This window comes from Nyctereutes procyonoides, unplaced genomic scaffold (assembly GCF_905146905.1).
Source record: "Nyctereutes procyonoides isolate TBG_1078 unplaced genomic scaffold, NYPRO_anot_genome, whole genome shotgun sequence".
Classification (NCBI taxonomy): domain Eukaryota; kingdom Metazoa; phylum Chordata; class Mammalia; order Carnivora; family Canidae; genus Nyctereutes; species Nyctereutes procyonoides.
In genome coordinates, this window is record NW_026575125.1 from 114,963,669 (window position 1) to 114,987,098 (window position 23,430).

At 45.3% G+C, this 23,430-nt stretch overlaps 1 protein-coding gene across 1 annotated transcript in view; it reads left to right on the forward strand.

The window, feature by feature from the left end:
• Positions 1 to 10,408, forward strand: part of AFF2 (ALF transcription elongation factor 2) — a 316,910-nt gene extending 306,502 nt beyond the window's left edge. The window contains exons 21-22 of the mRNA XM_055338134.1: positions 4,672 to 4,862; positions 9,890 to 10,408. Coding sequence (XP_055194109.1) covers positions 4,672 to 4,862; positions 9,890 to 10,011 — 313 coding nt within the window. The 3' untranslated portion in view covers positions 10,012 to 10,408. The remainder of the gene's footprint in view (positions 1 to 4,671; positions 4,863 to 9,889) is intronic.
• Positions 10,409 to 23,430: the final 13,022 nt, after the last annotated feature.

Genomic DNA, 23,430 nt, shown 5'->3' on the forward strand with positions numbered 1-23,430 from the left:
CTGGGTCACAGGGTGTCCCTGCTGTGGGGTGCGAGTCCACCCATCTGGAGGCTGTCCCGAGCTCCCTGGGGGGCTGAGGGGTGGAGCTTAGGACCCCTCTCCCACACTAGGCGTGTTTCTCTGGCTCTAAAAGGAAAGGGCCAGACCCAGTGGCATCAGAGGCCCCAGTGAAGAGATGTTCCTGTAGAGGAAGATTTAGAATCCCAATTCTATGCCGTGAACTGGCTCTGTGCTTGCCAGTCTTGAGCATCAGAGTTCCCTCCACTTCCAGTGCCTTCCTCCCCACCCCAGGCCTACTTGCTACCACCAATGGGAAGGAAAACTCATCCTGGCTGTGGACCCAGACTCGGGCAAAGAGCTACTTTTTCCATTTCTCATAATTTCAAAATTTTTGTGTCTCTGATCCATACACTTTCTTCCAGAGAAGACTAGTCCCATTTGCCACTCTATAAATATCTACAAAGTATCCTCCCAAAGCAGTGGGACTTGAACCCTACTTCGAGTTCATAAAAACATTCCGAGTGAGGGAACAGATCCATTAAAAACTCTGCATTAACTCAATCACTGTATTGAAAGGAAGTACCATTTAAATTGTTGATTCTTACTTTTATATTGACCAACAAAAGCAGAAAGAATGCTTCTCTCTGGAAGTTGAGAAAATAAAAATAACCATTGAAAGGCCCAGAGAAAGCTATTTTCTCTGAGCTTAGACTTGAGCAAGGGCAAGTTCAGGTAAGTAGCCATTAAAGGATTTCTGGGAAATGTTTTTTATTTCTGAAATGAAAGAACTCCAACACATCCTAAGCTTGTGAAGTCACATTAAAAGCATCCAGAAAGGATGTTTCTGACAGCTTCTGTGTGAAGAGAGCACATTCCCTTTGGTAGGCCAGAGAGGTTTTGTATGAGGCAACTCCAAATGATCACCCAGGAGTTACCTCCCATTCATTCAGCAGATGCTTCAGGTGCATTTCCATATGAGGGGCTGGGGGTTCAGCTGAATTTGATGGGACCCTGTACTCTGGAAGCTCACAGTCCAGTGGAGGGAGGTGGCAGATGGGAACAAAGTTCCATGGAAGCCAAGGAGAAAACGAGCTTGGGCCTCCATGGATGGTCAGGGAGGGTTTCCTCCATGTGAACAAGACCATAGCCTGCCTTTCCCAGCACCCCACAGCAGCTGGCACCCCACAGGGCCTCACAGGTACCTTCTAGAAGCAGCAACCCTGATCATGAGGGCTGGGAGAGAACATTGCAAAGGAGCAATTGGAAGAAGAAGAAAAATCTACTTAGTACCGAGCAAGGATTGGCAAACTTTTTCTGTGGCTTAGAGGTAATATCTGAGCACCATGCTTGGTACATGGTAACTTTACCATTGGAGCTGGAAAGCATACCCTGTCGCACACCTAGAACTCCCACAGTTCATGGTGTATACTTCGCCTTGGGCACTTACCCTAGATTGTCAGAAATTCATGGATCTGCTCTCCTACTAGACTGTTCACCCTTCCCAATAAGGGGCCATCCAGTCTTTCCTTTGCCACCTATTTACTGAGTGTGTACTATGGGTGAGACTCTCCGCCAGACACTTAATAGACACACCCTCCCATCCTTGCATTATACATTGTTCGCCTACCCTCTCCAGAGCATCTTCTATGTAGTGGATACTAAATACTGACAGAGAGATGGTTGGAAGACAGTTCATTCATTTATTTAACTGGCATTGTGCACCAGGCACCGTTCTAGATGTTGGGTATAGACATAAAAATCCCTGCCCTCCTTGAGTTTAGTGCAGGTCACATTCTTTTGGAGAAGCACAGCAACAACAACAACAAATATATATATGCGGTTTGCTAAATGGTGGTAAATGTCATAGAGCAAATGGAGACTGAGAAGGAGGATAGGAAGCTCGGCTGTGGGATGGGGTTGGGGAACAGGACACCTGCCTTGATTAGGGATGTTAGAGAAGGATGGGGGAGAGCAGTCCATGTAGACACCGGAGGGCAGTACATCCCAAGCAGAGGGACAGCGATCACCTTCCAGAGTGGCCTGTGCCAAATGAGTCCCAGGAACAGCAAGGGGGCGAGTGTGGCTGAGAGGCAGATTGGACAGGCCTGCTAATGGTGAAAGCAGTGGGAAGTGTGTGCCTGTGTACACACCCTCATCTGCATGTGCCATGGAGGTGTGAAGAGAAAGACAAGATCAGCAAGTAGACCCTTAGAATGAGAACAGGACGAGGAACCCCAAGCAGTGCAGAGAGCCCAGTGGGAGTTGGAGGCCCCCCACAATGAACAGGGCATCACTCCTTCATAGCCAGAATCACAGCTCCATAGGCAGCTTTGGATTCTTTCAGCAGTGCAATGTGGCCTACGGATAGGCTCATGGGGAGCACACTCCCAGAGCCTTGTGCAAGATCGGCCACGACCAACAGCAAACCCATGACCTAGCTCCCCTTGCCCGAGCTCCCTTTGCCTCCACTACTGACCATGTACAACAAAATAGGCAGTAAGAGGCAAAGAAAGCCCCTCAACTGGCACTCCGATGTTACCAACCAAAAAGGTCGTTTGGAGATGTAGAAAGGAAACAGAGGTGATGCGTTTCCCCATGGGACTTCTGGACATGCCCAGAAATCACTCAGTCCAACCTTGGCTTCCAGTCAGGGGAAGGCTTGGCAAGGGGAAGGGACACACCCAGGAGCACACAGTAGTTTAGTGCAGGGCTGGGCTTAGAATACAGGGCTGCCGGGATTCAGTGTGTACTTTGTTCCAAGCATGACACGGTTCCCCTTTCAGCATGGAGACACCCACCAGCTCTGTGATTTTTGTCTAACAATTACTAATGAGGGCGTACTCTTCTTTTGCCCGAGGCTGGCCTCTAAGAGTTAATGAGCACTGCTCGGAGAAAAGAAAATAGCATTTGCAACCAGCCACAACAAAGAAATTTGGGATTCACTGTCTGCTTTTTTTGTTTTTTGGGGGTGGCTTTTTTTAAATTAAATTAATTTGATTCTATTCTATTCTTCTATTCTATTCTATTCTATTCTATTCTATTCTATTCTATTATTTTAGGTCATTAGTTAACCCTTCTGTGTTAGGCTCCTGAGCTTGAACATTTCTCTCCCCACCCCACCTCTGCCTTGAGAATAAATCTTTTTTTTTTTTTTTTTGAGAATAAATCTTTCTATCAAGAAGTGCCAGAAGGCCTCAGAAATTATACACAGAGCAGGAACACCTTCGCACCCTCTCACAGACCAGTGCAGAGCCAAGTGTGAGGATCTACTTTCCCCCTCATACTACAACATACCAGAAGACATACTGTTTCTGGAGATGAACCAAAGTTCTCACGTGGCCTGGCACAGCCTGCATGAGTATTTTAGTCCATTGTGATTGCCACTGCCCCCAGATCCTATGTGCATGGGGCCTGGCAGGGTGTACACCCGTGCTGTGAGCATGGATTGGCTCTGAGGAACACAGCCAACCTGGAAATCTAGAGTTGCCAGCAGCCATGGCTGGGAACAGTGAAGTAGGGGTTGCAGGGGGAGAGGTTGCCTCAATGATCTGCTGGGTATGTTTGGAAGAATAAGGAGTCCCAAACACAGCTTTCTCTGTTTCTTCTACTCTCTCAGAATGTTCTATCCTAATAAAGTGGTGGTGCATTTGGGCACCACGAGGTAGTCATTCAAAGTCTCACTGAAGGAGGATAGGAAGGCTGGGGGTGTGCAGAGGCCTTGCTCATGTGCACAGAAAGTCACCCAGGCCCTCCCTGCTATGTGCAGACTGCAGAAGACTCTTTGTTGCCGACGTCAATTTAATTAAAGAATTTAACTAAAAAATATATCCAAGCATTGGTTCCACCCAAAGTAGGAACCGCAAAGGCTTCCTTTCATAAACAGGGTGCAAGTGAATGGTCAGCAATTAAGAAGGCATCTCTGTAGCATGTCTTAGAGAATCTCAAAGAGACAATCAGAATCTTACTTTTTCCAGCTTCCCTAATCCTGCTTCTTGGGAGGCTTTCAAGAACTGCACTTTGTTTATTATGGTGACTGGATTTGGAGCAAATTGTCATTGCAGTTTCCGCAAAACACTTTGATAATAGCCCACTATTGCACATCAAGTCTTTCCTAACTGCCAGTAGCCATTCTGGCAGCAGGTAGAGAACTCATCATAGCTCTGAGCTGTTTCTTTCTCTGAAGCATCACAACGCTCGTTATGTGTATTCAAAATCAGAGCTACGTTTGCAGATAGAATTAATGCCAGAGAAAGATTCACCCGGCTCCCTCTGGTACCTTAAAACAAACGGAGCAGTCCTCACGGAGTCACCAGGGCTTGTCAGAGGCAGTGAGAGGTCAGCATTCCCCTGGGTTAGGAGAGGAGCACGGCTCATTCTGGAGCCCGGCCCTGTCACCCTGTGTGGCTTGGTCAGACAAAGCCAGAATGCGGTGATAACACATAAGCTCTTTCTACTCTGGGGCCTCAAGAGAAAACTGATGTGTTGGCAGAAGCTACAGGAAGGCCTCTGAGAACAAGCCTCACCACACTTGGTCTCCATGTGTGGTCACCATGCGAAACCTCACGTGGCAGTGATGTTGTCGTGAGGTCTCAGTGTGAGGACGGAGGCCTAGAAGGCCATGTCATTCTTGGCGTCCAGCCTAACCAGACCTGTGTCTTCCCCTCCCCCCAGGAACACGCCATCCCCAGTGTCTCTCAACAATGTCTCTCCCATCAATGCGATGGGCAGCTGTAACAACGGCCCAGTCACCATTCCCCAGCGCATCCACCACATGGCTGCCAGCCATGTCAACATCACCAGCAATGTGTTACGGGGCTACGAACACTGGGACATGGCCGACAAACTGACAAGAGAGAACAAAGGTATGCTCTCTGCTCCACCCTTGCTCACGGACCATGGCGGGCTCCCCCGTGCTTTGAAGCCCTTGAGGTTTGCGTGGTGGCTTTACCTTTCCGTCTCTGATTTCCAGGGTATAGATGAGGAAAGAGGAGTACATGTGTCTTCAGGGGGGACACAGTGATCAGGTTTTTTGCTGAAGGAGTGAACAAGGCCTGGGATGGTTTTCTTGTTTTGTTTTGGTTTTCCCTCCTTCAGAGCTTCACCTCATCTGAGCTGCAATGGGTGGGCAAGTGACTGCTTCAGATGTTCACTGGGTGGTCAGGGGCAGCACCAATAAACAGAGGCAAAGGGGAAAAGAAGGATTTGCAAATTAATTAAGGTCCTCTTAGTCTTTGTTGTCAACTTGAATTCTTTTAGATTTTATTTTATTTTTTTGGAATGGTGGAGTTGAAGCAAAGTCTGGCCACTTTCATTACAGCTGTCGGCTCTGGGGAGCACGTGATAACATGGCTTGTGCTCAGAAGCAGAGGCCAAAGCTCCCCTGGTATTTTCTGCACACTGACAGCTGGGATGAAGGACCAGGGTCCTGCTTATGGTAGCACGTGGGGTTTGCTGCAGAACAAATGCAGGGAGGACCCCGCTTCACCAGAGAGTGAGTCAGTGGTCTTTGGCAACTCCCGCTGGACTCTGTGCCCTTGCTGTCACCTAGGTTCTCAGCGAAGCCTCACTGTCCTAATGAAGGTGGGACATGCAAATAGACTAAGCTCCTGCCCTGGCCCTTCGTGTGGCTTGGCTGATGCTGGCTCAGGAGTCACAGACAGTAAGGTGGGGACAGATGTGGGACTTTCAGAATCAGGTAGCAAAGAGGTACCCAGCAGTCGAGAAGGGGGAAACTGTCTGGCCAGGAAGTGAGAGGCACTGGCATCCCATGGCCCGGGATGCATGATGCAGTGCAGGCTGCACTGAGTCATGGGTGCGGGTGCTACTAGGTCCCCAGCAGTGACTGGGATTTTCAGGAAGCGAGCTGGGGCTGCAGGACCCCAACAGGCAAATGGCGGTTCTGTGGATTTGACCAAAACAGACTGCTTGTTCCCCCCCACCGGCCCTATCCTTCTCCCAGGCCCCAAAGTCCTCACAGCCCAGGCGGCTTCCCTTCCTTTCCTCCTCGGGGACTGAGGTTCTCTCCAGTGCCTGGTTATGGAAGGGCACACACTTCCCAGTAGTTTGCACTACTCCCCCTTACTCCTGTGGTGCTGTGTGGAAAAAACAGCCCCACTGAAGTAGGAAGTATGCAGATTTTGAAGCCTAATCATTTAAGTTAGAATCTTGCCTGAGTCGTGCAGTGCTGGGCAACCTCAGGCAAGTGACTTAAATCTCTGAGCCACTTCCTAGCTTCCTTTCTGTGATGGATATCCTAACGTATAGAGCAGCTAGCACAAAATAGCAGGTATGAGGTACAAAGCCGACAAATATTCTCTCTTAATCCATATCATCATGTATCTATATAACTCCAGGATTCTGTGGCTATCAAAGCACATTCCATAATCTGAGACTTCAACCCACAGCCCAGTCATACACTGATGCTGACCCCTGGGACTATCTGCACGTCTTGCTTACATTGGTGACTGAGAAGAAATCGGGCAACAATTTCTACAGACCAGCCACTATACTATTTACCCGGTCATCTGTTGCCTCATTTGTCCCTGTTCTGTAGATAAGGAAACTGAGGCTCCGTGAGGTTAATAAACTCACCCCTGACATCACAGCCCTTAATGCTGGAAGCGGGAATTGAGTCTAGAACTGTGTGATTCCAGAGTCTGAACTCTTAACCACTAGGCTACACTGCCCATCTAGAGAGCAAATTTTTTTATAATAAATTTATTTTTTATTGGTGTTCAATTTGCCAACATACAGAATAACACCCAGTGCTCATCCCATCAAGTGCCCCCCTCAGCACCCGCCACCCACTCACCCCCACCCCCGGCCCTCCTCCCCTTCCACCACCCCTAGTTCATTTCCCAGAGTTAGAAGTCTTTATGTTCTGTCTCCCTTTCTGATATTTCCCACACATTTCTTCTCCCTTCCCTTATATTCCCTTTCACTATTATTCATATTCCCCAAATGAATGAGAACATACACTGTTTGTCCTTCTCCAATTGACTTACTTCACTCAGCATAGTACCCTCCAGTTCCATCCACGTTGAAGCAAATGGTGGGTATTTGTCATTTCTAATGGCTGAGGAATATTCCATTGTATACACAGACCACAGCTTCTTTATCCATTCATCTTTCGATGGGCACCAAGGCACCTTCCACAGTTTGGCTATTGTGGACATGGCTGCTAGAAACATCGGGGTGCAGGTGTCCCGGCGTTTCACTGCATCTGCATCTTTGGGGTAAATCCCCAGCAGTGCAATTGCTGGGTCGTAGGGCAGGTCTATTTTTAACTCTTTGAGGAACCCCCACAGTAAGTGGCTGCACCAGTTCACATTCCCACCAACAGTGTAAGGGGGTTCCCTTTTCTCCGCATCCTCTCCAACATTTGTGGCTTCCTGCCTTGTTAATTTTCCCCATTCTCACTGGGGTGAGGTGGTATCTCATTGTGGTTTTGATTTGTATTTCCCTGATGGCAAGTGATTTTCCCTGATGGCAAGTGATGAGAGCAAAATTAATAAGAGGTCCTCAGAGATCTTCAGTGAGCTCCTGCCCTCACTTACCTGATGATGGGCAGTTCCTAACTTCTCTACTTCTCTAAATCCAAAGACAATGGCCCAGATGGCCAGGCCCATCCAAAAGTTCTAGAATTGCAAGGGAAAGCAAAAGCATCTGAACACTTGCCTGGCTTGTCTGCCTCCACTCTTCTCCCCTGATTTTGTGTTGGTACCTGGGGGGCAGCTCAATATTTATGGATTTCTGTCATAATTGCATCCATTTTCAAAATCTGTTAAAGTAATTCCTTCTAAATTAACCACAGGACTTTCCAGGAGCTGTGGGGTGGCTGTGCTGATATTCAAGGGAAATGGTGCTGATCTTGTCCTCTGCACAGTGTGCCAGGGGTCATTAGGTTCCCTGCCTAACAGTGACTCAAACCAGCTCTGCATGCTGCATGGAGTCAGAGAGCCTTCTCCCATCTGTCCTGTCCACATGGTGATGGGGAACTGAGGAGCTTCCCTTCTGACTGGTACTCTGCATCCCAATGGGGACAACTGTGTACTTGCACTTCACCCCCTCCCCCAGTGGTGCAGTCAAGGTGTTGAGGTTGGCTAGCTTCCCCTGGTGGAAGGTTCCCACCCCACCCCACACCCAGCCACCCATGCAGCCGCACATGGCTTCTGGCAGAGGATTCTAGTGCTCACATGGGCCAGTGGGGGTGATGCTGCCCCCCAGCCTTTGATCTAGAAGCCCTGTTTGCTGCCTCTCCAGCTGCTTACTCTAAGCCACTATCAAGATGGTGACTTGGGTATCTAGTTAGGAATGCCACAACGGGCTGGGTACAGAACACCCAGGGGATGTCCCGGCTCACATGCGGCTCACGTTCTTTCGGCAATGACTAGGTCCTTTAACATTCCCCCTTCATATTGCATTACATAAAAAGGCATTTCGAAAAAAAGAAAAAAGAAAAAAAAAAGAAGGCATTTCGGATGCCAAAAATAATTTACTCCTTTATCAGCAGAAATTACTTTTATTGCATAGTGCGGGTTTAAGAGTATCACATAATCAAATGAAGTTGATACCTAGAGAGGGAGCCCATATGTTATACATAACGTGAAGAATCGATGCATTGTTTAACGAAATACCATCCGCTGGTCAATCAAGTGCATGTAGCCCCTGCATGGAAATCGCCTTCCAGGAAGGTGGGAGAGCATCCCACCTTGAAGGTAGACCCACCCCCGGCCAGAACAGGCCTGGCGTCTTCACAGTTGGGACTGCTTCTCCTGTCTAGAGCTGACAAAGAGCCCTCTCATAACCAAGATCAATGCCGTGGCAGACAAATGCATTCAGACATGGAAAGGGGGCACCTAGGTGCTTTTCTAGACATCAGATAGACTTCATGTATCTCCCACCCCACTCCAAAGCAGGTGATGTAAAACTCCAGCCCCAGTGGCTGGCAATGTGGCCTCAGCACTACCCCTTCTCCACATCAGCTGGAGGGGGATCAGCAAGGGAGCCTTACCATCTTCAAGGCAAGGAGGGTGTTAGCGACAGATATTTGCAGGTCATTGCCCTTCCCTAAAGGAATTGGTAATAAGACTTACCGAATCAGACTTACTGAACGCCTTCTAGACGTTTATTCAGCATTAGATGCTGATGGCTATAATTGCTGTCCAGGTTCACTGGCTTATGTCTGCATCGTGCCGAGAAAAATCACTAAACTCAGTTCATTTAGAGAAAGGGAAAAGCGAATACTTTCAATTCAGTAACACATATGATGGCAAACAGCTCGATATCCTATTGACCGTGGCCCCCTACCATTTTGGGTATATGGGCCTCTTTCTAAATATAAATTTGTAATATCTAAAAATTCAAATTCTCTACATAATTTTAATATAGATTCAAATATATTTTATTTTAATATGTAATTGATGTGTATCCTTTGACTTCTACAAATGTTATGCATCTTTATTATATGAACATATACAAATATATAAACAAATATGTTTTTATATATAATGTTGTGAGGTGTGTGCACACAGGATTATAATATACTTGTAGAATCCACTGAGAGAATATATATATAGTGATTTGAAAAAACTTGCTGTGAATCAACAGATTTAAACGAATTTATGTTTTATTAATCACAATAACACAAACATTATTTATGCTGCAGAATTTTTGGGCTACCTAAAGATTAAAATAATAGTGCCTCCTATACATAAGGAGCTTCAGTCCCTTATCACATAGTCTATAATTTTTTGTTAAATGAATGAACGATGGAAACTTTTTCAGCATCCGCGTGGTTGTGTAGTTGTGCAAAGGCAACCTGAGTAACGCAGTACATATTTCTGTGATGATATTTAAAGGCCTGACCAAGGTCTGCTCTGATTTTCAGAATTCTTTGGTGATCTGGACACACTGATGGGGCCTCTGACCCAGCACAGCAGCATGACCAATCTCGTCCGCTACGTTCGCCAGGGACTGTGTTGGCTGCGCATCGACGCCCATTTATTGTAGTGGGTGTGCCCTGATCTCCAGCATCACCACCCATCACTCTACCTCTACCAGAGCACCAACGGTCACTGGTGGAACTCCACTCATTTGGGAAAGTTCTCTTTGATTATGTTTGTTTTTACGCTTCTTTTGATATCTGTGAAAAACAGAAGTCATTGTAAGTGGACACTACAACTTGAGAGCAGTATATGTTTTATTACTTAGTCATTTTTCAGTATTTTATATGCATTTCTCAGATCCCACCATCCTTTTGTGCTTGATACAATGACACAGTCCCTACAGTATTGTTTTAAGTTCATACTACCCAAAACAAAGAATGGGAAGTACTTGTGATGATAACAGGTTCCTGAGAAATGAAATGTCATATATATATATATATATAGACACAAAGGACCTACAAAGATTCAGATTTTCCATAACAGCCATTCCCCAAACTGTACTCTTATGTCCAGAAAAGAAAGTATTTCAGAATCCATTGTTAAGCTTTTGTGGTTCCCACAGACTCAGTCTTCAGGTGAGAATTTTCATTTTCAAAACCCACTGGTTAGATGTTATAGCCACATCATAAAATCAAGAGTATTAAGAAAATAAACGGGCATAGCAATGCCACTCTTAAAACAAAACTATGGCATACAACCAGAGGACTTGCTTGCTGGCATCCCTTCCCTGATGCCCTATTTTTAAAATTTTAATGAGATGTAGTGGCAACATTTATTTCCACAACTTTAAGGCATCAGCTGGCATTAGATATTTTTTGAACTCCCTGATCTGAAGCGTAAATCCTCACCTGGGATTCTCTTTGTGTAAAGCTCTCCTTTTGAGGGGCATCTGTGTGGGTGCACACCCTAGGAGCCAAAATTTGGCACCCCAGTCTTAGAGATGAGAGATAGGAGAGATCTGGAAATGTCCAAGGAACTCATACCTCTGCCTCTTTTGCAGTTGGTAGGCAGGTCCATTACTGGCAGGATATTTTTTATTCTGTTTTGCTCAAATCTCTGGAAACAAAAGTCATCACTACCTAGGAGTTAGAATATACAGTCTGCTTCAGTTATAATCCACATCTTCTCATTCGCAGTGCTTCTCCTCCTCTTTTTTTGTCCTCTTCTTTCTCCTCCTCCTCTTTTCTTCTTCTTCTTCTTCTTCTTCTTCTTCTTCTTCTTCTTCTTCTCCTCCTCCTCCTCCTCCTCCTCCTCCTCCTCCTCCTCCTTCTTCCTCTTTTCTTTGATCTTTCTTTTCCTTTGTTTGGGCTCAATAACTTTTGACTGAAATACTGAGATCACTGATTTTATTCAAGTCTATATTAGCATGAATCATTTCCATGAACATTCCAGAGAAAATTCCAAATTCTCTTAGTAGTGGCTAGCCCTTTAACAAAAAAAATGAGTCTTGGGGTAACGCTTCACCCCAGGGTGCTTTGAAAGACCCCTGAAGATCGGGAACAGCTCACCTAATTTGGAGACATTTCCACATCACTTATAACTATTCCCACCCCTTCTGTTCCTCCACATTCATTTATGTCCCCAAACATCACAATGTAAATATCATCTTTGGTGTTCCATCTCACTGGAAGAATCCCCCACATGTAGTCAACACTATTCATATGTTAGTGCTTTATAATTACCTGCTGGTATAGAATTCCACATCGCCTTTAATCTGTTGAGTTTATTGAATTCTGTTCATGAGTGATGACCAGATAAAATGATAGACATATGCACACGAAAGGTGCAAACTTGTATGATTTTTAAAGCAAGTCATGGAAGTCTGTGACAGAAACAGCAAGGGATCACCCTGCACTCTCATTGTCAAGGTTAGCTACATCCCCAGTTGCGAAAGAGCCAGACTCAAGCTCCACTCTGGTCATCTTTGAGTTCAAGACCCTTTGTTTTATAATAAGGTTGTGGAAGTTATACTCCAATGGCTGAGGCCATGTTGTCAGGTGACTGCTGGGAGCATCCCAGCAGCTGAACCCAGCACTTTCTATGCTCCCAGTGTGGTTGAGCTTTACACGCGCAGTCTCCGCAACAACACACACACACACACACACACATACACACATGCAGACATGCACACAGACAAATGAAACCTGAGAGAATCTTCTCTGAGTCTCTTAAATGGGGAACATGATCACATGAAAGACTCTAAACACCCAAGGTGGGTGTCACACATAAAAGTTAAGCTGATGGTTTTGCAGGGACTCACGTTCTCTGTTAGGTTTCCGTGGCTTACCAGGTAGAGTGCCTCTTACTGTCTAATGAAGCCCGCTGGCTTGACTTGTAAATTCAGTCTAAACTATGATCCTAGACCACCATGGATTTAGGGGTAGATTCCTCTTGAAATTCGGTCTCCAGAAACTAGACACTCAAATGCTAAGGGCAGTTTCCAAGAGAAACAAGCATCTTGCCTCTTGGATGCAAGACTTGTAGCTCTAGTTTCAGCGAGTCCTTTTATCTACTTTACATACAACGGGGAGGCAGCATCAGATCCTGCTGCCCAATGTCACCTCTGGTGGCTGACCATACAGTGTGTGCCAAATCAGCAGCACGATGATCAAATCTGACAGTTGAGCCCAGGTTCACCACCTGACTATTCAGTAGACCCATTTGTAAAGCAGCTTAGAAACCAATTAAACATGGAGGATGAATGGCCTTCCCATCCCTGGAGATGAGACATCGTTTGGTTTCACAATTAGGGATTATTGCCATTTTCTGGGCACTGTATCCATCACACTGTGAATGGTGATGTGTGTCGTAGATGTGCGGCTATGTGAGGGATTGAGATATTTTGTGAAGTAAATCTCTTCAGTGTACCAGTTTGTGGGAGGGATATAGGACATGTGGATGGCAGTGAGAGATCCTGCCTCGAGACCTTGACGGAGGCTTGGAGAGACACATCTCCATGAGCACGCGGAGGCAGGGGGATGGGCAGAATAATGGGAAGCTCCACTTGAGCAAATACACAGAAGGATCTCGGCCCTGCAACGTGACCCAGATAGGGCCACCACTATGCCTTCCTTTGTCACCCAAGCTCCAACCACAGAGAGTTTGACAAGTTTGTGTTAGGATGTTGGCTTGGCTTTGTATTTTTACTTAACTTTGGATTTTTTAGTGGTTTTGTCATATTACTGTCTGAGTTTGGTAGGTAGGATTAATTTGAAAAAAAAAAAGAGTATACTAGTGTGGTCCTTGGGGTAGAATTTAGCCGTAAGCATGTTGTTAGCCAGCCTGTAGACTGTTAATTACTTAATAATCTCATTGGGAAAATACTCGTAGTTTTATATTTGGATGACATCATTGGAAAAGCAGATTAGTTGCTGCTAACGTTTAAAAGACTTGAGGTTGACAGAAAAAGATTCACATCTTCAGTCAATAACCAAGTTGCTAAATTAGAAACCATTGGCTAAAGTGTGTTTTGTTGAGTTTCAAAATGGACGGATTTGCATGTGGACATCGCACCGCTGAATGCATTGGAAAGATACTTGCTCTAGCACATCTTTCCCAAAAGCTGTCTGATTCGGAGTTTGTTTTATTCAAATTTGCATCCTGGAGGTTGAAGTTGAAGTTGGAAAGTGTTTTTGAAGGCAGAATCAATTTAGCTGTGAGGGCTTCCCCCTCACATACTTCTCAACAGACATGAGAACATTCACCTGCATGAGTTGGCAGGTGGGAGAACCAAACTGGATCACTGGGTAGGACTACTCAGTGAGGCAATGAACTGCTCACTTAGAGAAGCATCACTATCCCCATTGAGAAACTGTGTGGCGAGACAGTGTAGCTACACAATATCAAACGAATGGGTCGATTCAGTGCCCCCAAATTCAATTCTGTGGGGGCAAAATATTGAGCCAGTTGTCACCGCTCGGTTACATGACTGGCAGACAAAACTCTTCGTCGTTATGGTTGTCGTTGTTGTTGTTGTTGTTTGTCATTTCCACCCGCACAGCCTTATTCTCATAATTAAACCCTGATTCATTTTCTCTTTGGTGTTAGCAAACTCCAACAGCAGAGATGGCATCTGTGTATTGATAATTGGCATTTACCCTGGCAGGAGGCTAATCGGATAGGCTGGTCTCAGACGTGGATCCTACCATCTGATATTTTTCAGGGAAAGAAAAAGTAAATCCCTTTCCATTCTCCTCCTCGCAAATCTAGAAGCCCTCTTTACCAAGAGCATCACATTTCCTCTGTAATCCATCGACTCACAGAAAATTGCATCGTGGGGAGGGCGGAGGGGGGTGGGGTGGGGGGTGGAGGGGAGGGCAGTCCTTCCAGGCCAGGCTGCAGTTCTTGCCCCTTTCTGCTTCTGACATGAGATGTTAATGAATCATTCATCAGGCTCACATGGGGTTAGGGGACACTGAACTGCTTTTCCGATCCATGATCAATCATCGTTCTTCTAAGAGATTGGAGCTTTGCTGTTTCATTAACTGTGCAGTGTAGACTAATGGTGTTTAATAAAAATCATTCAAAATTTCAAACTCTTTTGCCAGTGACCTCAATTTTGTTGGCTCTTTGATTCGTACTAGACTTTGAGGAGGGAAGGGGGAAGCAAAGGAAGCCTGCCACCAGGTGCCTGGCAGGATGCTGCAGGGGCAAACCCAGTGCCTGCCAGCACTTGCTGGTGAGTGGCAGCGTGCAGACCAGCTGGGGGGAATCTCCTGAGGAATGCCACAGTGGATGCTTTCAGCCGAGGATAGCTTGTTCCTACTGAGGGACTCGTTCTCCAGGCCTCTGCAGCAGGAAGCCAGCTGCCGTATCCGGAGCTTAATAAGAATTTTAAATGCTCTACCTATCTGGTTTTGGCCTGCCCCACTTGCATGGCTACCACATAGGAGAAGTATCTCTAAGAGTAGAGCCCAGGGGGTGACAGCAGTGGCCAAATGCATCCCAGATGCTCCAGCCTTCTGGGCAGGAGGTGAAATCAGAGAAATCCCCGCCCCCCAACACACTGAGTTGGTGCTGTGTTGCCCAGAGAACTAGCTTCTCCTTTGGTCAGCCTGACATGCAACCAGTGGAGTACTGCTAAAAATGTGGACCAGCCAGCCCTCTGAGAACAGAAAGCACCTGACTTACTTGTAGCGTTGGCCAATTTCCGTAGTGTCAGTATCGCCACCGTGGCTGATTTCGGGCTCCTGACTGTGATGTCGCAGATCGCAGAGCTGGGAAGGGATGCACACAAAGTTGGGAGTCGGGGCAAGGCCACTCCAACACACCGCTGAATGCAGCCATCCAAAGAGGGTTCCAATTTCACATTTATGTTCACGTGGACACGCGTGCAAACATACAGCCACACACACACACACACACACACACACACACTTCCGTGACAGACTGTTCCATCACTTTCAAATGCAAATTGATCCTCTATGAACGTAGGTAGTTTGTGATATGGCCCAAGAGGAACGGATTTTAAGCAGGAAATAGCAAAGAAGAATGGCCTCTTGAGACCAAAGCACAGACAAATGGGGGCGGGGGGGGGGGTCATCACATCTCAAAGGAAAAACAGCAGTGAGATCAGCCCTTAGAAAACCCAGATGGTTGGTTGAAAATAGGATCGGTGAGTGTTCTTTTATTACTATTATTTTGTGACTGTCCAACTGGTATTTCTAACTTGTAAATGTAAACTTGGATAAATGATTTACTCTTCATCCTTCTGATGTGACAACCTCTGTGTAGTTAGGAGGCATTAGGGCCTCTATGGAGAATAGCACAATCCAAAATGTATTGTGTTGTTTTCTTGTAACATGGAAACTCAGTATTTCTCCCGCCTCCCTACTGTTGTTCAGAAGAGTTTTACTTTAGTTATTAGAGATCGAAGTTACGTGTTTAAAATGTGTTTTTAGTTAAAAGTAACTATTACTGCCCTAGTTCTGAATTCAAACCAGAATGTCTCCTGTATCAATTACATGACTAATACTGAGAAATGATCATCTAAACCAAAATAATTCCATTTTCTACTCAATATTAGGAAAACCAGAGTCCCTAACAAGAAGGTATAAACATCAGTATACTTTTTTAAGAGAATGAGATTTTCGTTAAATACCTATACATACCTATACATTCCCTTAGGCCTCCTCATTATAAATCATCCTGAGAGTAGAATAGAGAGTCTCAAAGGGCCCATTCTCCCAGTCCTGTGCATCTTCTGTGGCTAATAAGAGGTCTATATCTGGAAATGTTGAAGAATTTGCCCTACAATCCTATTTTTCTTTAAACATTTCCACATTCTGTCTGAGCCTGTGCCCACGGTCTAATGTTAGCCCTGAAGGGGACCCATGTCTTACTCTTTCCTTCTGGCCTCTCTTTTGCCCTTGTGGTTCCTTCTGTGGCCAGTACAATAACAGGGTTGCAGGGGGTCTTCTATCCCCTCATGGTATTCGTGCAACATTTGTCCTACTAGAGAATGTAACAACATCTGGGGCTGGTTTAATTGACATTACACTCACACAGGGACTCAGGCAATGGACCGGTTTGCATGGATACAGAGCTAGAAATATGTTCATCATCATCTGGTGATTGCCTATTTCAAAACCATCCTCACTAATCAATCATATTCACCCACAAATATTACAAATGAGATCGATTCTGTCTCAAGACAATTTGTCAAATAGTTTTCTTCCTGGATGATTCGACTCTCTATAAAGCGAAATGTCTAAGATGAAATCCCTCACATTTATTCAATTCTGCAGATTGCTATTTTTTATTCCTATTTTCATCGGAATAGTGCTTCTGGAGATTGTTTGATGTGTTGTCTTCAGATAAAATTAATACATAAAAAATGAGCCCAGTATCGATACTATGCTCATAATGTTCCTTGGGATCAGCAGATACCTAAAATTCTTCCCCTTGGCACACTCGATTAGTTGAGTGACATGTCCTTGAGATCCTCCAAAGAAAAGTCTGGTTTCTTTTCTGGTTTTGTGGTGGTTGTGGCTGTGGTTGTGGTTGTTGTTGTGATCTGTTTCTCTCTCTCTCTCACTCGCTTGCTTTGGCTCTGGCTTTCGCTTTCCTGCTCGGGCTCTTTCTCTCTCTAAACAAATGAGTAGTTGAGTTAAACGTGAGCTTCTGAATTATACTTGTTCATGCTTTTAAGACATAACAGATTAATAAAAATAGATGTGTTCTAATTTAAGACATGCCACCTGGAAAGGCATGCTGTATTATGAAACCATGACATTAGAAATATTAGTCTGTTGAATCCATTTGTCCAATTGTATAACTTTGTGGAGCAGTGTTTTGACCTTTACGACATAATTTTGGAGCAAGTGGAGTGGTTGCAGGCAGATAAGACAGTTTATATCAGGATTTTTCAATGAACTTTAGTTGGAGGCCTCGCAGTTGTCAACATCTTCAGATGTTGCTGTAACCATTTTAAATATGAAGAACAAATTTCTGTTCTAGAAATTTCCCAGAACGTTTCAGTCAAGAATTTTTCTAGGTTCGTCTTTTCTTCTTTTCTTTCTTTTCTTCTTTTCTTTTCTTTCCTTTTCTTTTTTATTTCTTTTCTTTTTTTGAAGCTGTTTATTATTATTGACTGAAGAAATATTTTGATTGTACTGTGTATTTCTGTTCTCTTCTCTTTCCCTCTCTCTCTCTCTCCACTCTCTCTTTCCCTCTCTGTCTCTCTCTCCATTAAAATATTAAAATCTGGAGTCTTTGGTAAATCTGCATTAGACCAGTCTGTAGGCCAGGAATGAAATCGAAATCTAAGCAAACCCTGATGGGTTTTCAAAGAGGAACACTCCGTGTTCATTGGGCCCTTCCACACTCCACATTGACAAATGACAAGACAGAGGTACTTCTTGGCAGAGGGGCACTTTTATAATATTCTCTGATACCTGATGCAGTTTAACAAATGACTCCACCTGTTTTTCCAGTAAAGTCATTTGACTGAGACTTGAAAAATACCCCTGAAAGTTGCCAGGGGTGTCTTCTGCTTGGTCTACAGTGTGTGTGTTTGCTTTGTATCTAAAAGGCACAATCACGTCTTGTGTGCTCATGTGAAGTGTTTCCTAGCATTCCCATCAGCCTGTATATAAGAACCAGAAAAGATAATCCCAACATGTTGTAAATGAAGATGTGACTCTATAAACCTTTCCCTTGTTCTTCAAAAGAGAAGACATTTTCATGCATATTTTAAACAGAAACTTTGTATATTTAAGTGTCTTGGAAAATTTGTAATGAGTAACCAGGATACAAATGGGAATTCAATTGTCATCATAAGCTTTGTTGTGTGCGTGTGTGTGTGTGTGGTTTTTTTTGGGGGGGTGCTGGTCAACACCATGACCTGGGACCATTGTGGCAAGCCGTAACTGTACAAATAGAACATGTCGTCTATGTGTGTGTGTGTGTATGTGTGCGCATGTGCAACATGTCTGGCTTGCCATGTCCTTCACAGGATTTTAGCTTTCCCTTCTTGCAAAACATTCATTTAAAGTTCCAGGAGGCCATGGCTATGTCGCTGTATGAAGGCAGTGATTTGAAATGAAAACTCCTTTCCTTTTGGGAGTTTTTATCGTAACATCATGATTCAGCCACATGGGTCCTCTGGCCTTTGTGAGGAAAGAGGCTTTGTTCAAATTTGGAAACTTTGTTCAGTTTCCAAGAGAAAACTGTAGGTCAAGATGCATGGGAGGGAGGATAGAGGCCACCTCAGCTGCAGCAACGTATGAGCTGAGTTGAGCCCTCTGGTTTGGGCTGAGCTCGCCCGAAGCTACAGCTCAAACCCCCGGACCAGTGTCTTGGCCTGGGCTCCCTCCACATCCGTGGACAAGGAGAACCATCAGAAATAGCCTGGCCTGGACCCTGAGAAGAAAATTTCCTGAGGCCCTGCCCCTAGTGGGAGACCCTTTCCCACACTGGTGGCAGCCCAGGTGGCCATGAAAATGCACTGGATAATTCAAAATGTGCCCCCTTTGTTTTGCCATGCTCCAATTAGTCTTTTGAACCACTTTTTCTTGAGTGTAGATCTCCAATGTTAATACTCATTGCAGACTCCTCATCACTGTGCGTAAGCATGCTCGTCTCGTCAGAATTTCAGTAAATTCAGATGTTTTGTATAGACCAAGGTAACTGTCCTTAACATCCGGCGATGAATGAAATGGTATCTGGTTCCTGAAACTGGTTTCATGTGCTTTATATGTATAAAACTGTATCTGCCTGTGTTGCTTTGCATTTCAAATGTGTGGCGCACAAGCGTTTTGTTGGTGCTTTGTTCTCAGTACAGTAACTCTGTGTACAAACATTCTAATGTAGTTTTGTTGTTTTCCAACACGATGTCTCTGTAAAAATGATATTGGCTGAGCTGGTGCGTTGGTTTCTCTCATAGAGGCATTAACTATACTGCCAATGCATTGAATTATTTAAAAATGCAAAATAAAATTTTTATGAAAATCTCATTTTAGACATGTAGATTATTCTGCTTACAGACTTTCCAGCCTTAAGTCCCTTGTTAGCACCCCTTTCGAATTATAATACACACTCAGTGCTCTCACCTCAACAGCTTTAAAACTGGGGTTCTGTAAAGAAATCAATTCTCTCAAAGCTGATGCATTTTTATAAGAGAGACCCTTGGCCCATCATTCAAAGCCCACTTCAGAGCAAACTTTCAAATGTTTAGTTATCTGGACCCCTGGTGCATAGCACCAAAAAAAAAAGCTTACAAAATTGAAAGTCATAACTGTAGCAGGTGCTAAGGGAAGAGGAAATCCTCAAATGAGGCTACAAGGTTAAAAGCACAGCCGCCAATGGCCGTCTACTGTAGGGGCATGCAGCCACTGGCCTAGAAGGCTGGCAGATGTAATCATTCGGTTCAATATATGATTTGAAGTCATCAGGAAAAGGTTATCTTGAGTATACCTGTTTTACCAAGACAGAAGAGCATGGCATGTTGTAGGACTACGTCTTTCAAAATGGTAAACATTTTCCAGACCCTGAAAGAGGTGGTCTTGGATATCTAGAAATTTCTGTGGCCACACAAAGTGAAAAAGTGCAATGTAAGACATCATACAGCACTTACAGACACTTGTGAGTGAACACAACGTTAATAATTGGCGAAATTTTCTGCGAACAAATGAACTACACTTGGCTTGGCCAGATGTTTTGTGATGGCACAAGGATAGTCCATGTGTGAACATTAATGCAGGTGCGTGTAGTTGAAACTGGTAGTTGTAACGCCATCCCTGAGTTCCAAATCCTTTCCAAAATTTGAAGCCTTCAATGTCAGTAAACATGAAACTTTTTCTTATGAGATAATGAAGAACTATTTAATCTGAGTTGACAGAGCTCAATGGATTATAAATCCATTCTCAAGCCACCAAGTTGTTTTCTATGTCTCTCAAAAACGCCATGCCATGGATTTCGGGCACACGTAGGTAAAGGTATGCTTGTGTGCAGAGGAAAACTGAAGGAATCATGCGGAATGACATTTTTGAAAGGTAGAGTGCTGGGACTCTGCTAACTGGTCAGGCACTGGGTCCGCTTTCTGGAAGCGTCTCTTTCCATGAAGAATGACAGCAGGTGGCAGGTAGAGTCAGAAACTCAGGAGAGGGTGGGTAAGGAGCACCCTTTAGGCCTGGAAGTAGTAGCAAAGAGAAGTGATTGCACCACCTTCTCGGCTGGGCACCGCAGCTGGGGTGATAGCCAGGCCTTGATCAGCCTTCACATCGGTTCCCTCGGAGGCCTGCATGGGGTGGTTGAACCCCTACTCTTGTCTCCGACCCGCCAGCATGGGTTCAGAAAGGAAGTGGGACAAGCCAGGGGAGCAGGTGCACTGAGCTTTGAGGCAGGATTTTAGAGCAGCCTCTGGCTGCCTGCCTCAAAGGAAATGCTCGACTTCCCTGGGCCTCCCTCTCTTCTTCTGCAAAGTGGGCTCCGTGATATCAGCCCTCCCCCTGCTCTCCAGAGAGGACCAGTGTTTCTCATCTGACATCCCATCTTGGCAACTCTGCAGGGTGGGTCACCCCAAAGAATCTCCCCAATGCACTGCCATTGTCAAGGCCAGCAGGCGGCCTTCACCCTCTGAGGGTGCTCAAACAGTGAGGGCAAAGGCAAGGTTGCTTCGCCAGCAGGTGTCACGCCACAGCAGGTCGGCGGCTGGCAGCAGGTACCACGCAGATAGCTAGCAGTGCCCCAAGCCCCATGCTTTGCACAGAGAACACATTTGCCCCGAGTTGCCCCGGCAAATACATTTTGGGCTTGGGTGGGCTATCTTGTCCCCCCACCCTCTTTGTAGAAAAGAAAATACAGTCATAAAACCTTTAGCAGTGATACAAGGGATCTATGTTATTTGTGGAAGGGGATTTTGCCTAGAAGTTTCAAGTGTAGACATCTGACCTTGACATGTGTTCTCAGGGCCCTTGCAGCCCTGATTAGTGATGTGCGGGTCATGACCTGGAGGTGTGCTAAGAATGACAGTCACAGGACCTAGTGTGTGACTGAGGAGGCCTAGGGTGCGAGGGGGGCAGGAAATGACCTGCAAGCCCTGTCTTTCTAGCTCTGTGACTCTGTCCTGCATCCTACCCACCTTCCTGAGGATGGCAGGGTGGTGGGAGGGAGATTTTTAGAGTCAAGAAGGAACAGGACAGAATGGTACTTCTAGTGCTCTAGAATCCAAGGAATCCCAGCATGCTGCTCCGGAGAAGGGATTCCCGTTCACATTTCCTAAATAAGACAGGCCTTGCCCCGGGCCAGTGAGGGAAACCCCAAGAGGAAGCCTCTCTGAAAACATAATCTCAGGCAGGGCTGGACCTGGGCAGAGGAGGATTATGGTGAGCGGAGAGTCTCCCAGAATTCTGGACTGTGGGAGCACAGCCAAACCGAGGGACCAGGAAGGAAGCTCCCCTGACACAAGTTCATTTAAAGACACCCCCCTTGGGTGCTTGGGTGGCATGGTTGGTTGAGCTTCCGGCTTTTAGCTTCATCTCAGGTCAAGAGCATAGAGCCCCATGTCAGGCTCCTCACCCAGCATGGAGTCTGCTTGAGATTCTCTCCCTCTCCCTCTGGCCCTCCCACATGTGCTCACTCTCTCTCGTTCTCTCTCTCCCCCCCCTTCAAATAAATAAATATATATATTTTAAAAAGATACCCTCCAGACCACTCTCTTGCACCATACACAAAGATAAACTCAAAATGGATGAAAGATTTAAATGTGAGACAAGACTCCATCAAAATCCTAGAGGAGAACACAGGCAACACCCTTTTTGAACTTGGCCACAGTAACTTCTTGCAAGATACATCCACGAAAACAAAAGAAACAAAAGCAAAAATGAACTATTGGGACTTCATCAAGATAAGAAGCTTTTGCACAGCAAAGGATACAGTCAACAAAACTAAAAGACAACCTACAGAATGGGAGAAGATATTTTCCAATGACATATCATATAAAGGGCTAGTTTCCAAAATCTATAAAGAACTTATTAAACTCAACAGCAAAGAAACAAACAATCCAATCATGAAATGGGCAAAAGACATGAAGAGAAATCTCACAGAGGAAGACATAGACATGGCCAACATGCACATGAGAAAATGCTCCGCATCACTTGCCATCAGGGAAACACAAATCAAAACCACAATGAGATCCCACCTCACACCAGTGAGAATGGGGAAAATTAACAAGGCAGGAAACCACAAATGTTGGAGAGGATGCGGAGAAAGGGGAACCCTCTTACACTGTTGGTGGGAATGTGAACTGGTGCAGCCACTCTGGAAAACTGTGTGGAGGTTCCTCAAAGAGTTAAAAATAGACCTGCCCTACGACCCAGCAATTGCACTGCTGGGGATTTACCCCAAAGACACAGATGCAGTGAAACACCGGGACACCTGACCCCCAATGTTTCTAGCAGCCATGTCCACAATAGCCAAACTGTGGAAGGAGCCTCGGTGCCCATCGAAAGATGAATGGATAAAGAAGATGTGGTTTATGTATACAATGGAATATTCCTCAGCCATTAGAAACGACAAATACCCACCATTTGCTTCAACGTGGATGGAACTGGAGGGTATTATACTGAGTGAAATGAGTCAATTGGAGAAGGACAAACATTGTATGTTCTCATTCATTTGGGGAATATAAATAATAGTGAAAGGGAATAGAAGGGAAGGGAGAAGAAATGGGTAGGAAATATCAGAAAGGGAGACAGAACATAAAGACTTCTAACTCTGGGAAATGAACTAGGGGTGGTGGAGGGGGAGGAGGGCGGGGGGTGGGGGTGAATGGGTGACGGGCACTGAGGGGGACACTTGACGGGATGAGCACTGGGTGTTATTCTGTATGTTGGTAAATTGAACACCAATAAAAATTAATTTATTAAAAAAAAAAAGATACCCTCCACCCCCGCAAGCCTTAGTTGGGCTAAAGTATTGGTAGGACAGTAGGCTGGGACTGGTTTGCCCAGAAGCCCATTGACAGGGGCCCCAGGGTGGCTCA